The sequence below is a fragment of the Ptychodera flava genome, chromosome 5, assembly GCF_041260155.1.
Source record: "Ptychodera flava strain L36383 chromosome 5, AS_Pfla_20210202, whole genome shotgun sequence".
In the NCBI taxonomy this organism is placed as follows: Eukaryota; Metazoa; Hemichordata; class Enteropneusta; family Ptychoderidae; genus Ptychodera; species Ptychodera flava.
In genome coordinates this window covers 13,062,626-13,082,933 of record NC_091932.1, presented here as the reverse complement: position 1 = coordinate 13,082,933, position 20,308 = coordinate 13,062,626, and the positions used below count along the sequence as shown (strand labels likewise).

Sequence of the window (20,308 nt, the reverse complement as noted above, 5' to 3'; positions counted from 1 at the left end):
GATTCTCTGACCAAAAGTATATATAAACCCCGATTTTGGTGCGTTCCACTATTTGTTTTAAAAGTGAATGACACTGATTTATATTTATTTCAAGAAGTGGACATATTACTTGTATCACCATTGGTAAGACAGGAAAGCTCTCCACCACTTTATCTTTCAGAAAAACGTGACGATAACCTAATGTAACTGAGATATACAAAAATAACCATCCACTTTGCTCTCGAGATCTCTTCTTACCTTCTTCACAGTGAATCCCTCTGTGAGAAACATCTGCGCAGTCGCAGATGTACGCGCCCCACAGTTCTTTACACTGTGCACCATTCTGGCATGGATCTGGGTCACACGATCTCTCACATCCTTCTTCACGCCCTCGGTCACCGAAGATCTCAAATAAAAATATGTAAATACAATCAAATAAATCTCAAATAAAAATATGTAGGCCTAAGTACACCTAAATCCGTCGGGAAATAGTTACATTAAAGAGGCACTCCCATTTGGTAACATTTTTAAAACACAGTTTTTTAATGCCGACGGTCGATATTTGACGTGGCGACTGCGCGCGGATCGCGAGATATCGATAAAAACATGTCATTTCCCAAGCGTATTTTTCACATCCCGAAGTTTTACGATCGTTTCTGATTATGACGCGAATTGCCCCGAAGGTTTGTTGTTGTGCTGATTGACGATATTCTAGGGACTCAGTCCATAAGTTCGAACGACGCAATTTTACCTCCCACTGCGAAGACTTTATATACAGCATTATGCCTTTACCACAGGTCAGTTTTTGAAAACTTCTTCTCAGCTTTTGTCGTTTTCATTATTCTAAATCAGTTGTATTATATTTTTAACCAATACCACATAAACATCAGTTTTCACGTGTTAAATATTAGCCGCCTCCGATGACTACATTTTGTCGTCTGCCACACAGTATGTGTGGTTCGCCGCGCACGGACGGTCTATGCATACCACGCGGTGGCCGCTATGTATCAACCGCACGTAACTGGGCTAGTCACCTATGCGAATTCTGGTGGAATCAGCAAAAATTGTTTTTCGTTTTATCACCAAGTCAGTAAGACTCAGCTTTCTCCCACGGGGCATGACCGATCACCGAGGCAAGTGGTACTGTGGCGTACAGCAGCGTCAGTGTAGACTCGTACTCCATAGCTTTGTTGACAATGGCCCCAGTGCCGAACGTTCGATGTTCGGAAGCTGAATTTAGGTGGGCCACCGGAATTCAAACTTTTACTTTTTTGAAGACATGTTTTATCGATATCTCGCGATGCGCGCTCAGTCGCCACGTCAAATATCGACCGTTGGCACTAAAAAATGTGTTTTAAAAATGTTACCAAGTGAGAGTGCCACTTTAAACTGACAAAAGTGGAAGGATGGCGACACCCGCTTCTCATTTACGAATGATATTATTAGTCCAAAAGAAAGCAATTTATTGGCAAATAATTTGCATTTAAAAGTAGCGACGACTTAGATATGAATTAGAAATTGGCTGTCGGTTAGAACCTAATCAGCAAAAGTTATATATAACATAACACTTCATCAGACCTATTTTGTCGATCAAATTTGAGGCAGAATGGTCGGAAGAAGTCCTCTCTTATCTGTTACGATACCAGAAATACTAGAGAAACGAAATTCTTGCTATATGATTGTTTCATACTGTTCATACTATATTCTTCCGGATAGAATGCAATCCTTGACACGAAAGATGCATTACGTTGTTGATGTTAATATCGACAAGTGATTACGAGACTTACCCATTAACGCCGATTCCGATGAAATCTGGTAACTTAATTAATTTGTTGTCAATCACAAGATTCCGGAAACATCCTTCAAGACCAGGTATCACATTTGCATATTCACTAGAGTAGAAAATTTCAATGATCAGTCATACTTTAGTCGTGCTAACCCTGTACATTTGGACAAGTCTTACAGAAGTAAATGTTACCATGTCTGTCTTTACTAGACTATCGGAAATGTCTTTGTTCTCCTTTTGTTAAAACAAATATATCAACCAAATTCATTTCATTTTTATGTGTATGAATCGTTTTCTGTCTTTCGCTGCATCAGTTCTCGTTCATGCTTGCTAAGCTCGGCGTTGTCGATGGCTCGCCTATATATCCTGAGCGTATCACTATAATGTGATTACGCCATTGACTGCCAATATTATCAGCGATTTACAATTATTGACTGACAATTGAAGAATTTCATAATCTTTTAGAAGGTTTTGTTCATTTTCCCTTCGTTTTACGCAAAAAACACATAAAAAGCACGTAAAATTTGCTAAGTATCTATACTTACCTACTCATGCCGCCAACATATAGCGGTCCTGTGAAAGGACCGAATTCCTCGTCCTTTATGAGGTTAAACCAGGACGTCACCGTGTCCACCGTAAACCTGACGTGATACTGGTTGTATTCTACTGACACATAGTGCCAGTTTCCGTCGTTTAACGATTTGGCGCGAACAGTGGCGTTGGCTTCTCGCTTACCGGTGTTGAATTTGAAAATTATTGATGATCCTGAGGAGTTCGAAAAAAATACCAATTACCGTCAGGACCCCATGGTGAACGTGTTCCACTTTAAATAACTTTCATTTTCAGTTGAGTGTATTACAGCGTGCGTACGACTTATCGGAACACCAAATTAGGTAATTACCCAGCAACTTAGCTGAACACTTTGCTATTTGACCTGGCGTTTACCTAAACAAGAGTCTGTTTTATTGTCTGAAGACTGATAAGAAATCCACCAAACTCAGCAGGCAGCTGCCACTGAGTAAACTGATATGCCTACACTGGAACAACCCATTTCAACTGTAACAACATATGAAGTCGGTCTCTCTTTACTAAAAGTACTTGCTGATTGGTTTAGAACCACAGCAGCTCAATAAAATCGTCCGCCTGTTTGTGAAAAGTAAGGTGGGAATGGGCGAAAAATGTGTTGCCACAAAACGAATTTTTATGAAAAATAATTTTAAAATAAGGATTTCCAGTGATACGAATGGAAACAGAAGACACTCGAGTGTTGACGAAAAATATATAAATGGGAGTTTTTGCTCAATCAAGGTCAGCAACCTTCGATCAAACTTAGTACATACACTCAGCGCACGTAATGTTGCCGGGATAAGTGATTGGGGCAGAAGGTCGATTGGCGCGGCCAAATGCTCGATCTGATCAAGTAACGTATTTGTACGGTGCTCATATTCGAAATCAAAGTCATCGATTTTTTCATCATGATCTGATCACAAATATATCTTGTGACACTTACCATCGACCACTTCAATCATCACATAGTCTGAATCATGTCTTGGCGGTTCTTGGAACAGCAGGGTCGCATCGCGCTGTAAGGTCCTGAAGCTGAAACTCAAGTCACCAGATTCCCACGCATCCAGCATCAAGTTTGAACTTTCGTCAGTAAACGTCACCGCATTCTCTGGGTCGTAAAGCTCTTCAAATTATACAAGGAGAATGTTTTCAGACAGAATAAAATTGTCACCCGTCTAAATTGGAATCAGCCTACATAACTGTATTTTTCATCGTAAGTTTAATATCTGATGTGGAAGCTTGATTGTGTACACAATAATTGACTTTCAAACATTGATCAATCATTGCATCACATTCGCGTGATGAATTTCTTGTTTTTCCAAGCAAGCACGGGTTGTGTACGTAACGAAATTGTCAAAACAGTTATCGTATGTTCGATGCTTGCAGAAATACTTTGCTTCGCGTACTGTTCACCCTAGACCTGTTGAATGATTTGTGCCGTTCAGTTCAGCATCTATATCGGTCATTTCTTTCTCCGAAACGCAAGTCCTTAAGATGAGATAGATGATCTGTATTTCGAAGTCTGATGAAAAACTTACTTGAACCTAGGCACGTGAGTGGTGACAGAGACACTCTTCCTTCCGCAACTTCTTTGTTACGTTGTTGCATGAAAAACATTTCTGTAACGGGCACGTGAAGTGGATTCTCAAGGACCGCCGTATCTTGCCTCTTCCTAGGTAAGAAAATTGAAAAAGAAACAAAAAAACAAAATGCAATATGATTATAGACATAAGTCATTAAGGAACATCGAACGCTGCAAAAAAGTATAGAAGTTCATGAATTCCAGGATTGTATAAATATTACTGCTCACGGTACAATATTTTGCAAGGTATTTGTAACTGAATAGGGTCTCAGATAAGTCGATGTACCTATAGCTTGTCAAGACGCAATAAATGCTAAAATCTTCTTAAATATCGAGTAAGTATATTTTGTGTAATAGAAAAGAAGAAAAACCTCGCACTCACTTCAAATCATTCTTGTTACAATTCTTGGTGAAACCGGCATCTGTGTCGAATAATTTCCCATTAGCAGCCAAGTACCAGGTTTGATTACCAAGGCTAAAACGTTACAACACAAGATATCGTCTCTAGTTAATGTTTATTTAGCTTGTAAATTAAAATTGTAACGATCAGTATCATCGTATTACCATGGACGGATGTTGTGGAAAATAAACCATTTGAGATCTGATATTATTAATTTTACTTTTTCTGTACGCGGAAACTGTTTCGAAATTTTAAGCTATACTGCCTTTATGATACAATAAGCTTACTCCGTGTCCAAACAGATTCTCAATTTACTAAATGTTAAGAGCGTATATGATAAATGTATAATGATATTATTACCTATGAAGTTCCAAAGTTCGCCGCGAAAATGTGATAATATATTCACATCTACTGAACAGAGATACAAGTGGTATGATAGAATCGGTCACTAGGCTGTGAAAAGTTGACGCTGTGTGATTTAAGAGGTTGAGAACCAAGACAGACTGTAAAATGGTACACTCAGTGATTAGAAATCGAACAAGGTGTACTCACTATTGTGGTGACTTCAGGCACTCGTATGTCAATTCCTGCGTACAATTGATTGAGTTTTCCACCAGATGCACCAACGATTCTGAGCTCATATCACGGTATTCAAGCACTTTTTTCATATTCATCTGTCCGAATTTTCGAACTAAGGTGGAATTCCGCAGGTTGTGGTCGATGATTGTCTTCGTTCCCGCATATCCACTGTGAATCAATCAAGAATTTGAAATTCTTGGTCTACATCGTTAGAACACCCTGGTCTGGTATAGTACAAACTTTGGGAAAGAGTATGTGACATACCGTGCTGTGAGGAAGTGTCAATTTTTGTATGTGAACGAATACTAGCTTCACTTTAAAGAGCGGTGTGTCGCGTCCGACTCCCGCTGAACCAAGCAAAGTGCACGGTGCGCTGTTGCCCTAATGTAATGATTTGTGTACATCACACCCTAATGTGATACTTCGGAGATGACTTTCATCATCAATCCCAACTTATTTTCACCAAGGGGTGAGTTTCATACCCATGCTTTATCTGTGTATCGAAATTCGGACTTCGGTCTCAGAAACAAAGCTGACTGTTTCGGATTTTAACATCGGTGGTCAGTGGCCACACAAATCAGGGGTAATGGTCAGTATATCTGACCTTGAATGGCCTACAAAAATGCTTTGAATGGAAAGCTAGAATGGTCCGGGTCTATTTAAACTGATTTTAGAGCTGCAAAATGATTCAGATATTAAATGCATGAATAATGATTTTCAAGAGATTTTTGATATTGAACTTTATTATTTCTGTTATCTTTTCATATACATTCATTACTCAACACACCACCTACACTGAAAGTGTACAGAAACTTTAAGTATGGTAGAAAGGTCACCTCCTAGTGGTCACTTTTTCTTGGGCCCTTGGATGACCACTATACACTGGTTTGACTGTATCGTCAAAAGTTACAGCAACTGTGCCTTTAAAATCACACATGAATCTATCGAGACTTACATTGGTTGGTCCAGCATCTCACAGTACACGTACGATGGTGGCAATGGGCCGGCACCGTCAGGATCTATTCGACGGACGCCGGACTGACGGAATCCCATCTGATAGTAATCTTCACAAGAACGTTTCGCGGTAGCTGAGTAAGTAAAAAGGCTTATAGAGTTATGTTGAGTGACAAAAAGCGGGAATTCTCTAACTAATATGGACGGAAAGCATAATTTATCGAAAAGAAGTCCTTTTCTGGTTATGCAGACAGACAAACAAGCACACACACAGAAAAAAGAATACAAGAGAGGACAGATTGACATATTTTGCTCGGTAATTTCTATCAATGACAGTATCTTGACAAACACAAACATCAACATCAACCATAGGGATGAACTGACATTATCACCTTAAAGAGAATCGCACATAAGGTGCAAACTTACATACGTCTTCGATCGAAAAACCACAACTAAGGAGACAATACGCTACAGTACAGTAGGAAGAAATTATAACCATATAGCTTAAAAATTTTATGGTCTATTGTATAATTGCATGCTTATTATAGTGCTCGAGTTGAGATGTCGGGAGGAAAGTGACGCAATATTTATTGCCATAACGGGTAATCTCCACCTTGATTTGCTTTAAATGATGAAATTGCATTATAAGCTTATAGCCACGTTGTTAAAAAACCACATGAAGATGATCATTGGCATATGGAATTTATCCGTTTTATCTTCGAAGAAAATCATTTTTGGACCATACAAGAAGAGAATGGCCATATACTTACGAAAGTGGCACACAGTTCCGTTATATCCAGTGCCGTCACAGTCACAGTAGGTCTGATACCAGTCCTGGATGCATTCTGATTGGTGCTCACACTTGGTGACACCCACACACAGGTCCTTCATTTTACAACCGTCTAGGATCACACCGTTTGCCTCGCCGCTGGATATGGTTTCCAACGGATTCACTTCTCTTCCTTGGATGACAAGATGACGTACACAGCCGACAAACCCTACAAGATTAAGACAGAGATATCCCTTACATATATACATGTAATGTAGTTGATCGAAATCAAAAGCGTAGTCTGTCAAACTGCTGTTTCCAACCGCCATAGCGAAAGTGCTTTGAAATTATTGTGGGGCGTCGAAAATAAAAGTCTGAATTCTTTTGAGACAACGATTTTTCTGGTAAGTTTTTTTTTTGTAAATAAAGTAATAGCTTATATTTCACTCCATTCTGTTCAGGTGAACTTGCTATTACATTGCTTCCAGTTTACTGCAACTCAGTGGTGGCCAGGAGAAAGTCGAAGACATTCCTTCCACAAAACCTCATATGGCAACACTTGTATATGGTAGATCGGAGTTCAATGAAAACATAGCGACGTCGAAAGACGGTCAAACTTGGCTGTAACTGAACGTAGTTCATCTGTCCTGACGAAGAACAAGATTATTACACAGACACACTGAAAGTTTATGTTGTATTCACGATTATCAGTCACCCTGCGACGAGAGAAGATTACGTCATATCTGATGACACGTCGAAGACACATGTTTGCTGTATTCAACCTGACATATAATCCATCAGGCCCTATAGCAACGTTTGCTGACTTCGACAGACTGATGCTATTTATATTTCAAGCAAACAATCCAAATCTCTCAGTTACCTCGTTCTTGATTGTGCAAGCCTCCACCTAAATAAATATCTGTAACCGGATATATCCCGCCACGTCTTCTTATGAAAGCACGATCACTTCTTATGAAGACAAATTCGTTGTCTAACTGCAGAGTTACTTCACTGTAGACGAACAAGAACGAACGGCGGTATCATTTAATCTTAAGCTCTGCAATTTGTTGTTGTGGGTGACATCGCCGATAAAACCTTGCTTTAGACATTTCCACATAATGGCAACAAACAACTGAGTTCATTATTTTGTGCAAAATAAACAATGTTAGATTTTCACGTAAGCGAAAGGCAATAACAAGACTAAGTAATAATTCCTTGTCTTTCACTGGAAGAACCATTGCCATTTGATTTAAGATTCAACATACAATGAGGGCTAAAAGAAGTTGTAAAAATGACTCCACTAGAGAAGGATGACAGCAATTAAATTAGATAAAGTAGAGAACTAGTGTAAACGATTCATCATTACGAGAGACAGACAGACAGACAGACAGACAGACAGAGGGAGAGACAGAGAGAGGAGATGAGACAGACAGATAGAAAGAAAGACAGACTTAGTCACAGACAGACAGACAAAGACAGAGAATGAGACAGACAAACAGACAGACAGACAGACAGACGACGAATAACTCACCCGTCAACTAGCATAGCTTCGATGGTACACGAATGCCATTCTTTGTCGTGAAGGTTTTTGCCAGCGTACGTCCAATATTCGAACGAATCATCACCGTCTTCCAACGACAGATCTAGGTGAACTTGCATTCTACCGTTCTTTAACAATAACTGAAACAGGAGAAACCATTTCTATCATTACTACTATTTTACACTGTTTATCTTGAATCTTCGTGTGTACAGTTAACCATGGTTAACATGAGGAAGATAAACAGCTGTAATTATAATGATTAAATATACCGTGAGTTAATGTGCTTGTCGTGTCATTCTAGCGTGACCAATAAAGTTGATACTCAGAAAATGACGCAGAAAACAGCGGACAGATGGCCTGACGAACAGATCACCTGCAGAGGCATATGTAACGGTGGATATATGATATTAATAACATGAGAGATAGTATAGGGGCAGACCATCATTCCTCAGAAACCACCAAAAACAAACGTAAGCACCTGTCTTGGTTTTGGAGTGGGTTAAAAATTGAGATCGATGGGATAGAGCTACCGATAGAGGGCAGTACTCACTCTAATTGAGCCGGAAGTCTTCGTATCGTTACCGACGCGAATGCCAACCATTAAAACCAAAGCATCACGTTGTTGCGTACGAAACTGAAAACTAAAGAAAACAAGATCATGACTGTTAAATACTAAAACTGTACAGATCAACCTCTTTGACCGAAAATAAATGTCATACTCACCACAGAAAGTATGATAAAATCAAGAATATCTAGAAGCAATAATTGCGCCATCTTGTTTGTACACTACCTATAAATCCATCGATCTCCATGGTCTAGTTAATATTTATCAAAAGTTAACGTTACAGCCGCTATCCATTTAAACGCAATTTTTTCTTCATCCGAAAGTATGGGGAAATGCAAAGTTTTAGCGTTGCCGACAAAACACAGTCCGTTCGAAGTGTATCGTTTGTGTTCTAGTTCGGACTAAATCCATTTGTCATTGGACAATTCACACATACAGGCAAACACTTGGCATATTGAACATGACTTTTGAGCTAGAAAAAGAAAGTATTTTTTACACAGAACAGAAACACAGCAAAATGTAATAAAAAGTTGCAGCAAACGGACCTTCAATTATCCATTCTGGTTAAACTGTAAGTGAATCGTTTTGCTATCATTATTCTGGTGTTGTTTTGCAATTACAGAAGATTTTCAGGAATTTAACGCATGTTTGCTACTCGTAAGGTGTACATTCAATTTTTGTTGTAGACCATTTATCAAACTACGGAACGTAAATGTTTGTGATGTGCAAAACTACTGTGAAGTCAATCATGAGAATACATATGAATAATTTAAAAGGTATGATTAGAGTCAACAGGATTACAACATATACAACATACCTCATTTTCAAATCCGATGGATACTGCCATGAGTGTAAGATAAGTTGTGATTTAAATGTCGGGAAAGTTATCGGGGAAAATTCTATTGTGTTGCATCCATAACTGGGCTCTCCACCAAAATGAGCAACTCTTTTGTCGTCTTTTAAGAATAGTTCGAAGACATTAATAGAGCCTACATGAACGTTTTTCATACATCCGACAAAATTTTTACCCGTAGGAAGTCCTGTGAAGGAAACAAACATGTTAGCTTTCTGTCTGTCTCTACTTTGTTCCCTCTCTCTCTCTCTCTCTCTCTCTCTCTCTCTCTCTCTCTCTCTCTCTCTCTCTCTCTCTCTCTCTCTCTCTCTCTCGTTGGTTATCTCTCTATTTTTCCCCATTTTCTGCAGTTCCCACATATCATCAGTCGACTCTGACATTCGAGTTCACTTATCAAGGATATAGCTTTTATGATCAGTGATGGTAATCATGTAATCGTTCTAGATATGTTGTGAGCTTACCTTGATTGCGCCCCATGTTTATGCCTCCCCCAAAGTACAGGATTGGGTTCATGAACAAATGATAGTTCTCGCCTGTGATGTCAACACTTTGTGTGTTACCATCCAATGTTAAGCTGACCTCACGCTCTTCGTGTTCTACAGTCACTGTGTGCCATCTGAAAACAAAAGGAGTTATTTCTTTCCTCAGATGAGTCAATGAAACTAATGCTACAAGTAGAGTAAAGATAGAACACGCCTCGGGGACAGATATTCGGACTTTCAATTTTTTACAATTCTTTTCTGATATACCACTTGTTGGGGTTCATTTAAAGCTCCTGGTATAAGAAAACTTTTCACAGACTTGGGTTTTTTGAAATTCGAAAATGTTATTTTTCTCCATATAGTTAACAAAGGGATGGCGGGTATTTGTTTCTCTAGTTCAAACATTTGCACGGTGACCCCCGATTTTTATTTTTGGTTTTGAAAGAGAATGGTTGAAAAATTCCTTAAAGAAAGTTTGAGCAAAATTTTAAGTCTTTCACTTTCGAGGTGCATTCTACCTCATAGCAATATTTTAATTGCAATGCCGTTTGCACTCAAAACTGTAGACTGTGCTTATGATAATAGGATAAACCGACGACATATCACTTTAAATCTATGGGGTTTGATTGACATACAAGTTCTAAGTGACAACAAGTGAAATCGTCACGTATCATCGTTGAAGGCGCCCTTGAAATGACGACGCAGGATCATACTCACGAGTCGTCGTTCAGTTTTGATCCGTCTATTAAGCGGTACACTTCGTCGCCGAAGTCAAATGAGACATTGAGTCGGCCGTTGATGAGACTAATGCTTAGATGGTTTGGGTTTGGAGGTGTACCAACATTGTAGAAGAGGATACCCGAATCCTGATCCTGTGTTCCCATCTAAAAAGTGAATTGATAGATAGATAGATCCGACAATTAATTAATTTAAATGATATAGCAACTCACCTACGATGAAAGAGCCGCGCTCGAGAGCGCCCTTCAGCGACGGATCTTTCAGTCTACATTTTAATATATTCTCCTCAGTTTGAAAGTGTGGACTTTGCTAAGACGCTGATCCTATTTCATCCATTGTTCAGCTTAGATTATCAAATCTAGGACGTGAGAATGTAAGATTCCTGCAGATTTCCCTGGGCCAGTTGTAGTAAATGCATTCAGCATATTCAGTAACCGTTTCCCTCGGAATAAGGGTGGAAAGCCGGATTGGCTGCACGGTCAATGCTACATAAATCAGATTTTCAGACATCAAACTCCGATTGCATTTTGCACTGACAAGCACTTGATCTACAAAACACTGTTGCAGTACTCTGTCTTTTAAATAGGCACTTTTCTGACATGGCAATTCATCATAGTTCTTTAGGAATAGTCCACCATGATTCTGAGAGAATCTGAATAAGCTTTGCATATTAATTAGTTTGCCTAAGAAGATTTGTCATTTTAGAAAAGAGAAAAGAATTTGAAAGATTTTAATCTATGTAAGTCTGACATAGCATTCCAGCTTCAATTGTTCACCTTCCCATCCCATCCTACCAAACAATCAATGGTAAAATTTTGCATTCCGTTTGACAGGCTACAAAGTCTATCCTTATTTGATATACAAACGGATTTGTTGACTCAGTTTTCATTGAATCGTTTTTGGCTCTCTAGACTTCTCAACGTATTCGACTTTTTTCAATGTAAGACTGACCAGCTAGAATTTCAGCTCTTGAGTAGCGTGTCCACTGAAAAGAACATATCGTATTTTAGACTACTTTTATACAGTCGTCGTCAAATTTAGAAATAGAAAGTGAAAAAAGAAGAATATTTTCACTGATTTAGTCATACTTATGTCACAATTGTGTACATCTTTGAGTATAGTTAAGAACGATTCATGTGGGGATGTTGTTGAATGAAACAAGAAGAGTTCATACAGTAAGTTAGACTACCATGATTGAACGGCTAGGATGGAACACAGCAGGTTTTTAGGATGGACGAGTAAAAACACAAATCTTTCACACGAGTTTGGCTTACCTTGAATTGCAAACTGACTCTGTTTTTTGAAGAATGGTGCGTAGAAGAGGCGTTGTAAGGAAAATACTCGACGAAGTTTGATCCGTAAAAAGTCAGCGTCGTCTCGCCTGTTCACAAAACATGAAACAATTCTGGTTATTATGAATAAGGGAAGCTTCATGGTGACTACTGATGTAATGTCCCTCTATCTATGGTAGGGATTTGTCCTGATATGGCAAACGATTATGTCATAGCAAGGCTTATAAAATATTAAATACTTAACATTTCACTCACTCTGTAGAGATAGACGCTGCTATATTGGCTAAAGATTGAAGAATTATTGATGTAATCTTTCGTTCAAAGCTTCGTCAAGCAACTTTGAATCATTCGGGGTTTTTTCAATGGAGGGATAGGTCTGGTCTAGCAAATTTGGTACTCAAGAGATGAATAGCTAAAATTAACTGATTTTGACTCTCCAAAGTGGCCACTATTCCTTTACAAACGGGTGATGGGGAAAATTTTCGATCATCACTAAGCAAAAAGACGGCGATAACGACATTTACTGCACAAGAGTCCTCACAAAAGGCAGACCCTGCAGCATCGTCTTGTGATGATTTGAGAGTCTTAATGTCTGAATATCTTAAATGCACATTGAAATAAAAGACACCACATCCTATACGTGGATGTAAGTCTAAACTGTGTTCAATGAATATAAAATGTACATGTAGAATACTTGATGTAGAAATGAATATGGATCTAAGTGACACCAAGGCATGGGGAAGCGCAAGATGCTTCTCCCGCTTGAGGTCTCTGAATCGTGCTTTTTTAGTTTCCTCGCAGTATGTTTTAGTCATTTCTGATATTAAGAACTGATCACAGTATTTCAAATACTAAACTGAAACAGAGTAAAGTCAATCCAGTCCAACCGTTTCGGGCGACTTTTGGTGCCAAGATACGTGATTTAAAGCATCGGAACTGGCGGGGCCGACTCGCAGCGATTTCGAAGCTGTTATCCAATTGGGTGGCTGAATCTTACCAATATAATGAAAACAATACAAATAGACTCCCTAAGTGGCTGTCAATAGTGACAATCAACCAATCAGATATAACCTTGCAAACACGCTGCGAGTCATCGGAACTGGCGCCCTCTACGAGATATCAGGTTAGCACTCACCTTTGTTTTGGCATTTTGCTCCCTCGTGACCAGTGCCGTGACAGTCGCAGATGATTCCCGTATATTGGTTCAAACATTCTCCACCATTCTTGCAGTCATCATGGACCTCACACTGGTCAATGCATCCTGGTTTCGTTCCAACTGGACAAAACAAAATCCGTTAACGTGTCAGGTTTGGCAACAAGTCATTATATTACCATGCACTGCCTATCGCATTTTGATTGGTCGAGCTGAACCACGTGACTGACCACAAATACACAGTAATGGTCTGTTTATATGCCCGTGAATATGAATAATAAGACTAACAACTCAAAGTATCGTAACTGTACAGCTCAAACGTAAATCATAATCAATCACAAAATAAAATGGAGCACTTGTAGGTGAAGTTGAGATACTTTTTTTCTGAAAACATCTCCGGATTTGCCAATATTTTACAGCGCGCGTGATAGTGCGTCGCGTAATGCTCAGTTTCTGGGGCCCAGTTGTCGTTCGCTCCTGAAATTTTCGGATATTTTGACGGTTTTCTTGGGTTCGCTGATAATATAATGGAAATAACAGACTCCGCGCTGACCATTAACGTTTATTTGTGGGCGCGGGCTCGAGGAAAGCCAAATTAACGGGCTCGGCAAGCCTCGCCCGTTAATTTTTGGCTTTCCTCTCGCCCTTGCCCACAAATAAACGTTAATGGTCAGCGCGTCGTCCGTTATTTCTGTAATATTTACGTATCGAATGAACAAGCACGTTTATAACAGCAAGGGGTAAATTTACTTCAGGCTCGCATCTACATGAGCTATTCTTGTTCTTTTTTCACAAAAAAGTCAGTTTTTACATATCCCCTTTTTATAGCAATAATAACGAAGGGAAAATTGGATATTACCCTAGCTGTTCAGTACAGTTAAGGTAGAATGCACCTCAGGGACAGACTTTTAAATTCTCAAATTTTGACATTTCCTTTTTGATTTACCTATATATTATTGGGTCTCATTATAAAGCTCTTAGAGTGAGAAAACCTTTCGCCCTCTGTTTTTCAAAAATCGGGAATTTTATTTTTCCCCACAGATTTAACATACTGACGGCGGCCATTTTGAATCTTAAATGTCGGTAAATATTGGGTAACTAATGATTTGCTTCTCTTTTTTCAAACTTTGCTCGGTAACGCCTTATTTTTGTTCTTGATTTGGTAAGAGAACATGGTCGAATGTTTCATTGTGGTAATGTGGGCAAACGTTTATGTTTTTTAATTTCGAGGTGCATACTATCTAAGTGCATGATGAAATAAATCAACAGCAAACTGTCGGTCCGTATGGGATCATGGGGTCTTCCTGTGTACGGATGATTGACCAAGTATGTGGACGTCTGTCTGTCGGCTGTTTGTGTTTTTTCTTTTCATTCGATGAGCAGTGAGAACAGGAATGCTTGTGGAGATAAAAAAGTGCAGCCTTTACATTAACTATAGTGCGAACATCAAAATGTGTGCTCTATTTAGAGAAGAAACGAGCAACCTCGAGGATAGATTTTAGACCAAGCCCTATTAGAATGCTGAAATTTTAGTACATCTATCAAGGTCTCGTTGTGAACCTGAAAAGAGCGCCATTCACTCTGCCGTGGGCTTTTAAAAACATGACTTAAGCTAGGACAGGTAATGGCTGCCGTGGGAGTACACAGTCAGTCAAGCGTACTCGTATAACACATGCTCTGCACAGTATATCCATCGCCTCAAGTAATATTTACATACTCTTTCGTGCTCTGCTACCAGTGCTTTGTCTTCGGTTCAAGGCAATACAAAATTTATGCGTTTAACGTTTAACGCCCGCTAGGACAAGTGTTCTGTTTAAAAGCCGGTATTTCCTTTCTCAAAATTTCTTTTCGCTAACCTCTTTAAGTTCTCATCGAATGAATATGAGGTACACGACAATAGATAAGATGGGCGGACATTGATCTGAGAGCACTTTGTCAGTTACGGCAAGGTCGAGTAAAACTAGTCACAGTTTCTTGGAATTATTATTTTTTAAAAAAACAGTGAGATTCACTTTCATATTGATGGCTAATCAGGGGAGCGATGTGTTGTAGAAACAATTACATACATGAAATAGCACAAAAGTAATACATACACAAATACGATGGGCCAAATGTAAAATAATTAATTTACACATTCACGCTAATTTAGAGATATGACAGATGGAAAATGTACACAACAGCAAACATATATACATATATATATATATATATATATATATATATATATATATATATATATATATATATATATATATATGACATAAATACACATACATACATACATACATACATACATACATACATACATACATACATACACACACACACATACATACATACATACATACATACATACATACATACATACATACATACATACATACATACATACATACATACATACATACATACATACATACTACATACATACATACATACATACATACATACATACATACATACATACATACATACATACATACATGCTTTGCAAATATTTCCCTTTCACTCTATTATGAGTATTTCATCTGTCTCACAGAGTTTGGACATGCTGTTATGTGATTACATACCTGTTGATACGTAATCCGAAGTTGTGTAGTTATGACCATCACGACTAAACTGTATATTTTTGATGCAGCCTATGTATTGGTTGAGAGAGAAACCCGTATTGTCGCCATCACGACGCTTTATTCCTAGAAGTTGATGAGAATGGTGAAAAATATAAGAATACAGAAGAACTGCTCGCTAGAGAGTTGATCTGCTCATACCGGTTTGCAACTCCGTTTTAGTCAGGCAAGTGATTGTGTTTTATTTTGTTTATTGGTTCTTTTTAAGGGAGATTCTGACAGATAATCTCTGTTGCTAGATTGTAGTAGATTATAATGTTTGATTATGCGTTTGGATATCGATGTGACGAGACTGAAAGAAGTCGGTTTAGATAGTGGTGGCGCTAAGGTTACTCTGTTTCCCGTACATCGTCGCAAATGTCTTTTATACTCGTTTTCGAATCTTACAAGCTTCTCGAGCGAACAAGTCACAAAAATACACAATCTATTATTTGTGTCTCTTATGACTTAAATTTGTAGAAAATAAAATTTACCTCCAACGAAAACAGAAGACACGGTGCCACTTTCTACTTTGTCTAGTTCGGCCGCTGCTCCTCTAATGTTGCCGTCATTCAACTGAATCCACTCGGTGACGCCATCGAGTGTTGCGCTGAAGTTACCAGATGGTGTCTTTGTGAGAGTGACACTGTGCCATTCGTCATGGTGAAGACCCTTGCCAAGCAAAATCCTGTGACATGTCAAATAGTTGTTAATAACGAGCTAACGGATTTCCGCATGAAGTTTGTAAGGGTCTGCGCGATCATCAACTGCAAACTTTCGTTAACAGAGATCTCGCGAAAATGTAACATTCAATGCATGGATAACGTTAACGTCGCAAACCACATGAAACCAGTCAGTCACTTTCACAAAGTCGTCCCGCTATAGTGACTGACCACTTCAAATAATATTTCTAGAATATTTCAACACTTTGAAAACTACGAAGTCCATGTTTCGGCTGCCCAAGAGAATTGGTGCAATATAACTGACGGTTGCTTTGTGCTACATGACATTTTATGAGGATGTCTATGTAAGGCCGAGTAGTTCAAAGTTTGATGGCAGCGGATGCATTAAAGCCCCAGTAATGCTAATTTCCGATGATTTTTTCATTATTTTTATTTTATAAATCAATTGCAACTTCTTGTTCTACTCCCTAAAGAATGTTGAAACATCCACTATTTATCTTGTCAACTTAGCGTCTATATGTGTAAAATGCATGGTTATTGTTTACATTTGAATTCTAGTCCGGACCAGAAGTCAGTTTTAAACAATAACAATGCAGTTTACAACCATAGGGGTTGAGTTGACAAGCTGGATACTGTGTATATCAATATTCTTTGAGGAGAAGATTAAGGAATTATGGTTCACATTCAAAATAAAAATGGTGAAATTATCATCAAAAGTTAACATTACTGAGACTTTAAAAGGCTTGACAATAATGAATACAATTGTGCACGAAACAGCTTGTGCCAATTGAATCAGCTGAGAGAGAGAGAGAGAGAGAGAGAGAGAGAGAGAGAGAGAGAGAGAGAGGAGAGAGAGAGAGAGAGAGAGAGAGAGAGAGAGAGAGAGAGAGAGAGAGAGAGAGGGGGGGGGAGAGGGAGGATAAATTAACTTACATGTCTGAGTGTGGTCCGTACACATGCATCGCTTGCAGCTGTCCCTTTCGCAGAGCGACACCCATGGTATATTGAGACGCCGATATGGTCGTGTTCACAATGTGACGAACAAGCATGGCATCCGTCAGCAACGTCCTGAAGTCAAACCGAACGCTTTGCGTATCAGATGCCCGCCATGATGGGCGATATTCCGAGTATGAGAGATTGGGATCGTGAAAAGTTTGAGCCGTGTCATCGCTGTAAGAGAGTGAAGCTTGTAGAAGTAGAAGAAGAACAAGAGCAGAGGGCGCCCTCATGGTCCACCCTGAAGGAGTTTGTCCAGGTACAGAGTACCTGTAACCTGGTGACCTGCAGAAGGGAAAGAACAACATCGAGTTAAAAATAAACTTGCCACTCTGACAAGAGGTTAATTTTTATCAATGCTTCAATCAAAAATGGCGAGACGGTGTTAATAGGTAGACGAAATATTTTAAAAAGCAACGAATTCTCTAAGGGTGGGAAATGCCGGTCGCATTCTGATAGCGTATATACACTGGGAAAAAATCGAAGAAAATGTCGGATCATAACTATCTTGATATAAATGAATCCAAAATTTAATTCTCCGATACTTATTATTAAACGCACACAATTCACATCCAAGCGTGTTTTGTGCAACGTTCATTATGTGGATTTTATAAATAGCAGGCGCTATCCATATAGTAAATTTTTACTCCGGGATATGAGAGCATGTACTTGCTGGTTGTCAAACAACCACTGAAAGATGTGGGACTTTACCAGTGAACTCGCAACGAACACTACCAGCAAGAACAACGAAATTCAACCAACAGCGAGTGGTTATAACTATGACACCGAATAATCAGCCCTTTACAAATTAACACTGTTCAGTAAATATGCATTTTACCTCTGGAGTGTGTCCGTCTTCTCCGTGTAAATTTGTTCAACAAAATTAAGTGAGGCCTTCAGTGAGTCTCAATGGGTGTACGCGGCGCTAACTTTATCAGATTCAAGTTGACCCGAGTTTACACTGACTAAAATGTGTTTGAGTGACGCAAATTTAGTGGCAAAGGTCATGCGTGGTTATCAAAAAGCAGCCAACCGCTTCTCGTATGGGTTTATGGTAAAAAAAATTACACAGTCCATATTTCGGTTGCCATAGAGAATTCGTGCAATCTAATCATGCCACAGTATGTGTGTCACTGTCAATGCTAACGAAAGAATATCGATTAATTTCAGATATACATGAACCTGTCATTTTACACGACAACCAAGATAGGTTCGATCCATTCCCATGCCTTTTTACTTATATTGTCCTGATTCAGTTATGCTTAGATTTGTAATTTTTAAATAATGCTGCAGTTCTTACACCATACACGTTACTGGGTGACTCCAAGCAATTCTGTTATTCGTTAAATGAACAATGCAACTTTCTGTTATCCTTCCTGACTCATAAATCGTCACTTCCGGTAACCAAACCCAATGACAGAACGGGATGTCGCCAAATTTGAACATTTAATTCCATGATTTGAAAATCACTGAACCACATGATAGATTAAAATTGAGTCACTAAGGTATGTCATGTACTTGTAACCGCAGTGTCATTGGTAAGCATCATGTGCTTCCTCACACAAATATTTTTTGAGTATTTTAAAATAAAATGTTATCTCTCTGTTCTCCCATTGTTGTCACTTTTTTGAGTCACACTATTAAAATACACAATCATTGGTTGACTGAGCCTACTCGTTCGTTTTAGCTTTTTCACATAACCTCATTAATTTGTGACAAGATCGCGAAAAGCATGTTTTAGGTAGGCAGTACGGGCCTCGAATTCGAAAGACTTAAACTTTTCCTATAACGTCCCCACGAAACTTTAAAGCGTTCTCTTTTAAAATAAAGATTTAAAATTAGGATCACCATGCCAATTTGGTACGGTGACAGTAGCCATTCAAAGCGGTTATAGATATACAATCACTCGTGAATTTCAATTAAATATTCTTCATCATATCTTGCATACAGCTGTGATCTCTATAGAAGAGGTACGGACTAAACACCCATCTCAGCCTTCTGTAATAGCATAGACGAAACATTAGGCCATTTGCTTTACTCATGTAAATTTTCTGAAGCCTTCTATGGCGAGTTTTTATTATTTCAACAAAGAATCTCTTTTCTTGTGGTGAGACCTTGCCTTCATGATGTACTTTTCAGAGACACAGGTGTTCCAGCAATTTACGATCACATCTTTACAGCAAAGCGATTTATTTATGCAATGAACATGAAAAATAGGAAACCACCATTTGCTCTCTAATGTCTACTAGTGAAGCATAATCAACAGCGTAACCTGGAATATACGAAATTGCTCTGGAAAAAGACAAGTTAATTAGAGAAGCATTGTTGTGAATGGATTAAAATACTATCAACGATAAATGATAATTGAGAACTGTACTGTTACGCCTTAACAAGTGCTGTAACCCCTCTTTACTGTTACCAACAAAATGTTCAAATATAAAAACAACCCGAGCAACTCGATATTTATCGACAACTGAAAATCAAAATGGCCGCCATCCCTGGCTTAAATTTATAGGGGGATTAAATTTTCGAATTCACGAAAATAAGTCGATGTAAACTTTAGTTACTCCATCAGCTTCAAAATGAGCCTCCATTAGTGGTAGACCAAAATTGCATTGTAAAAGCTGAAAGTCCGCATACCTGTCTCCGAGGCGTATTCTATTTTAAGTTAAGGGATAGACCATTAGATATTGAGAGTAGTCAAACAGGGAAACGGGGTCTGCAGAGCAAAATTGCTCGAGAAACTTTGCAGCTAAGCAGATTTTTGAAGAAAATATTCACATA

The 20,308-nt window shown here is 38.7% G+C and overlaps 1 protein-coding gene across 2 annotated transcripts in view; it reads right to left on the bottom strand.

Moving 5' to 3' along the window:
• The window catches only part of LOC139133049 (axotactin-like), a 37,535-nt gene that overhangs the window by 517 nt on the left and 16,710 nt on the right, over positions 1-20,308 (bottom strand). The window contains exons 1-21 of one of the 2 annotated variants that reach the window (XM_070699449.1): positions 18,363-18,498; positions 17,462-17,809; positions 16,340-16,533; positions 15,810-15,932; positions 13,222-13,362; positions 12,069-12,175; positions 10,774-10,940; positions 10,036-10,190; positions 9,539-9,761; positions 8,707-8,797; positions 8,148-8,296; positions 7,497-7,627; positions 6,618-6,845; positions 5,849-5,981; positions 4,867-5,061; positions 4,297-4,389; positions 3,871-4,004; positions 3,276-3,455; positions 2,311-2,530; positions 1,767-1,871; positions 238-385 (exon numbers count right to left, since the gene is read on the bottom strand). In XM_070699449.1, coding sequence (XP_070555550.1) covers positions 238-385; positions 1,767-1,871; positions 2,311-2,530; positions 3,276-3,455; positions 3,871-4,004; positions 4,297-4,389; positions 4,867-5,061; positions 5,849-5,981; positions 6,618-6,845; positions 7,497-7,627; positions 8,148-8,296; positions 8,707-8,797; positions 9,539-9,761; positions 10,036-10,190; positions 10,774-10,940; positions 12,069-12,175; positions 13,222-13,362; positions 15,810-15,932; positions 16,340-16,533; positions 17,462-17,757 — 3,213 coding nt within the window. In that variant the 5' untranslated portion in view covers positions 17,758-17,809; positions 18,363-18,498. Of the gene's footprint in view, positions 1-237; positions 386-1,766; positions 1,872-2,310; positions 2,531-3,275; positions 3,456-3,870; positions 4,005-4,296; positions 4,390-4,866; positions 5,062-5,848; positions 5,982-6,617; positions 6,846-7,496; positions 7,628-8,147; positions 8,297-8,706; positions 8,798-9,538; positions 9,762-10,035; positions 10,191-10,773; positions 10,941-12,068; positions 12,176-13,221; positions 13,363-15,809; positions 15,933-16,339; positions 16,534-17,461; positions 17,810-18,362; positions 18,499-20,308 lie in introns of those variants that run through there. The other variant, XM_070699448.1, reaches the window with a different exon arrangement.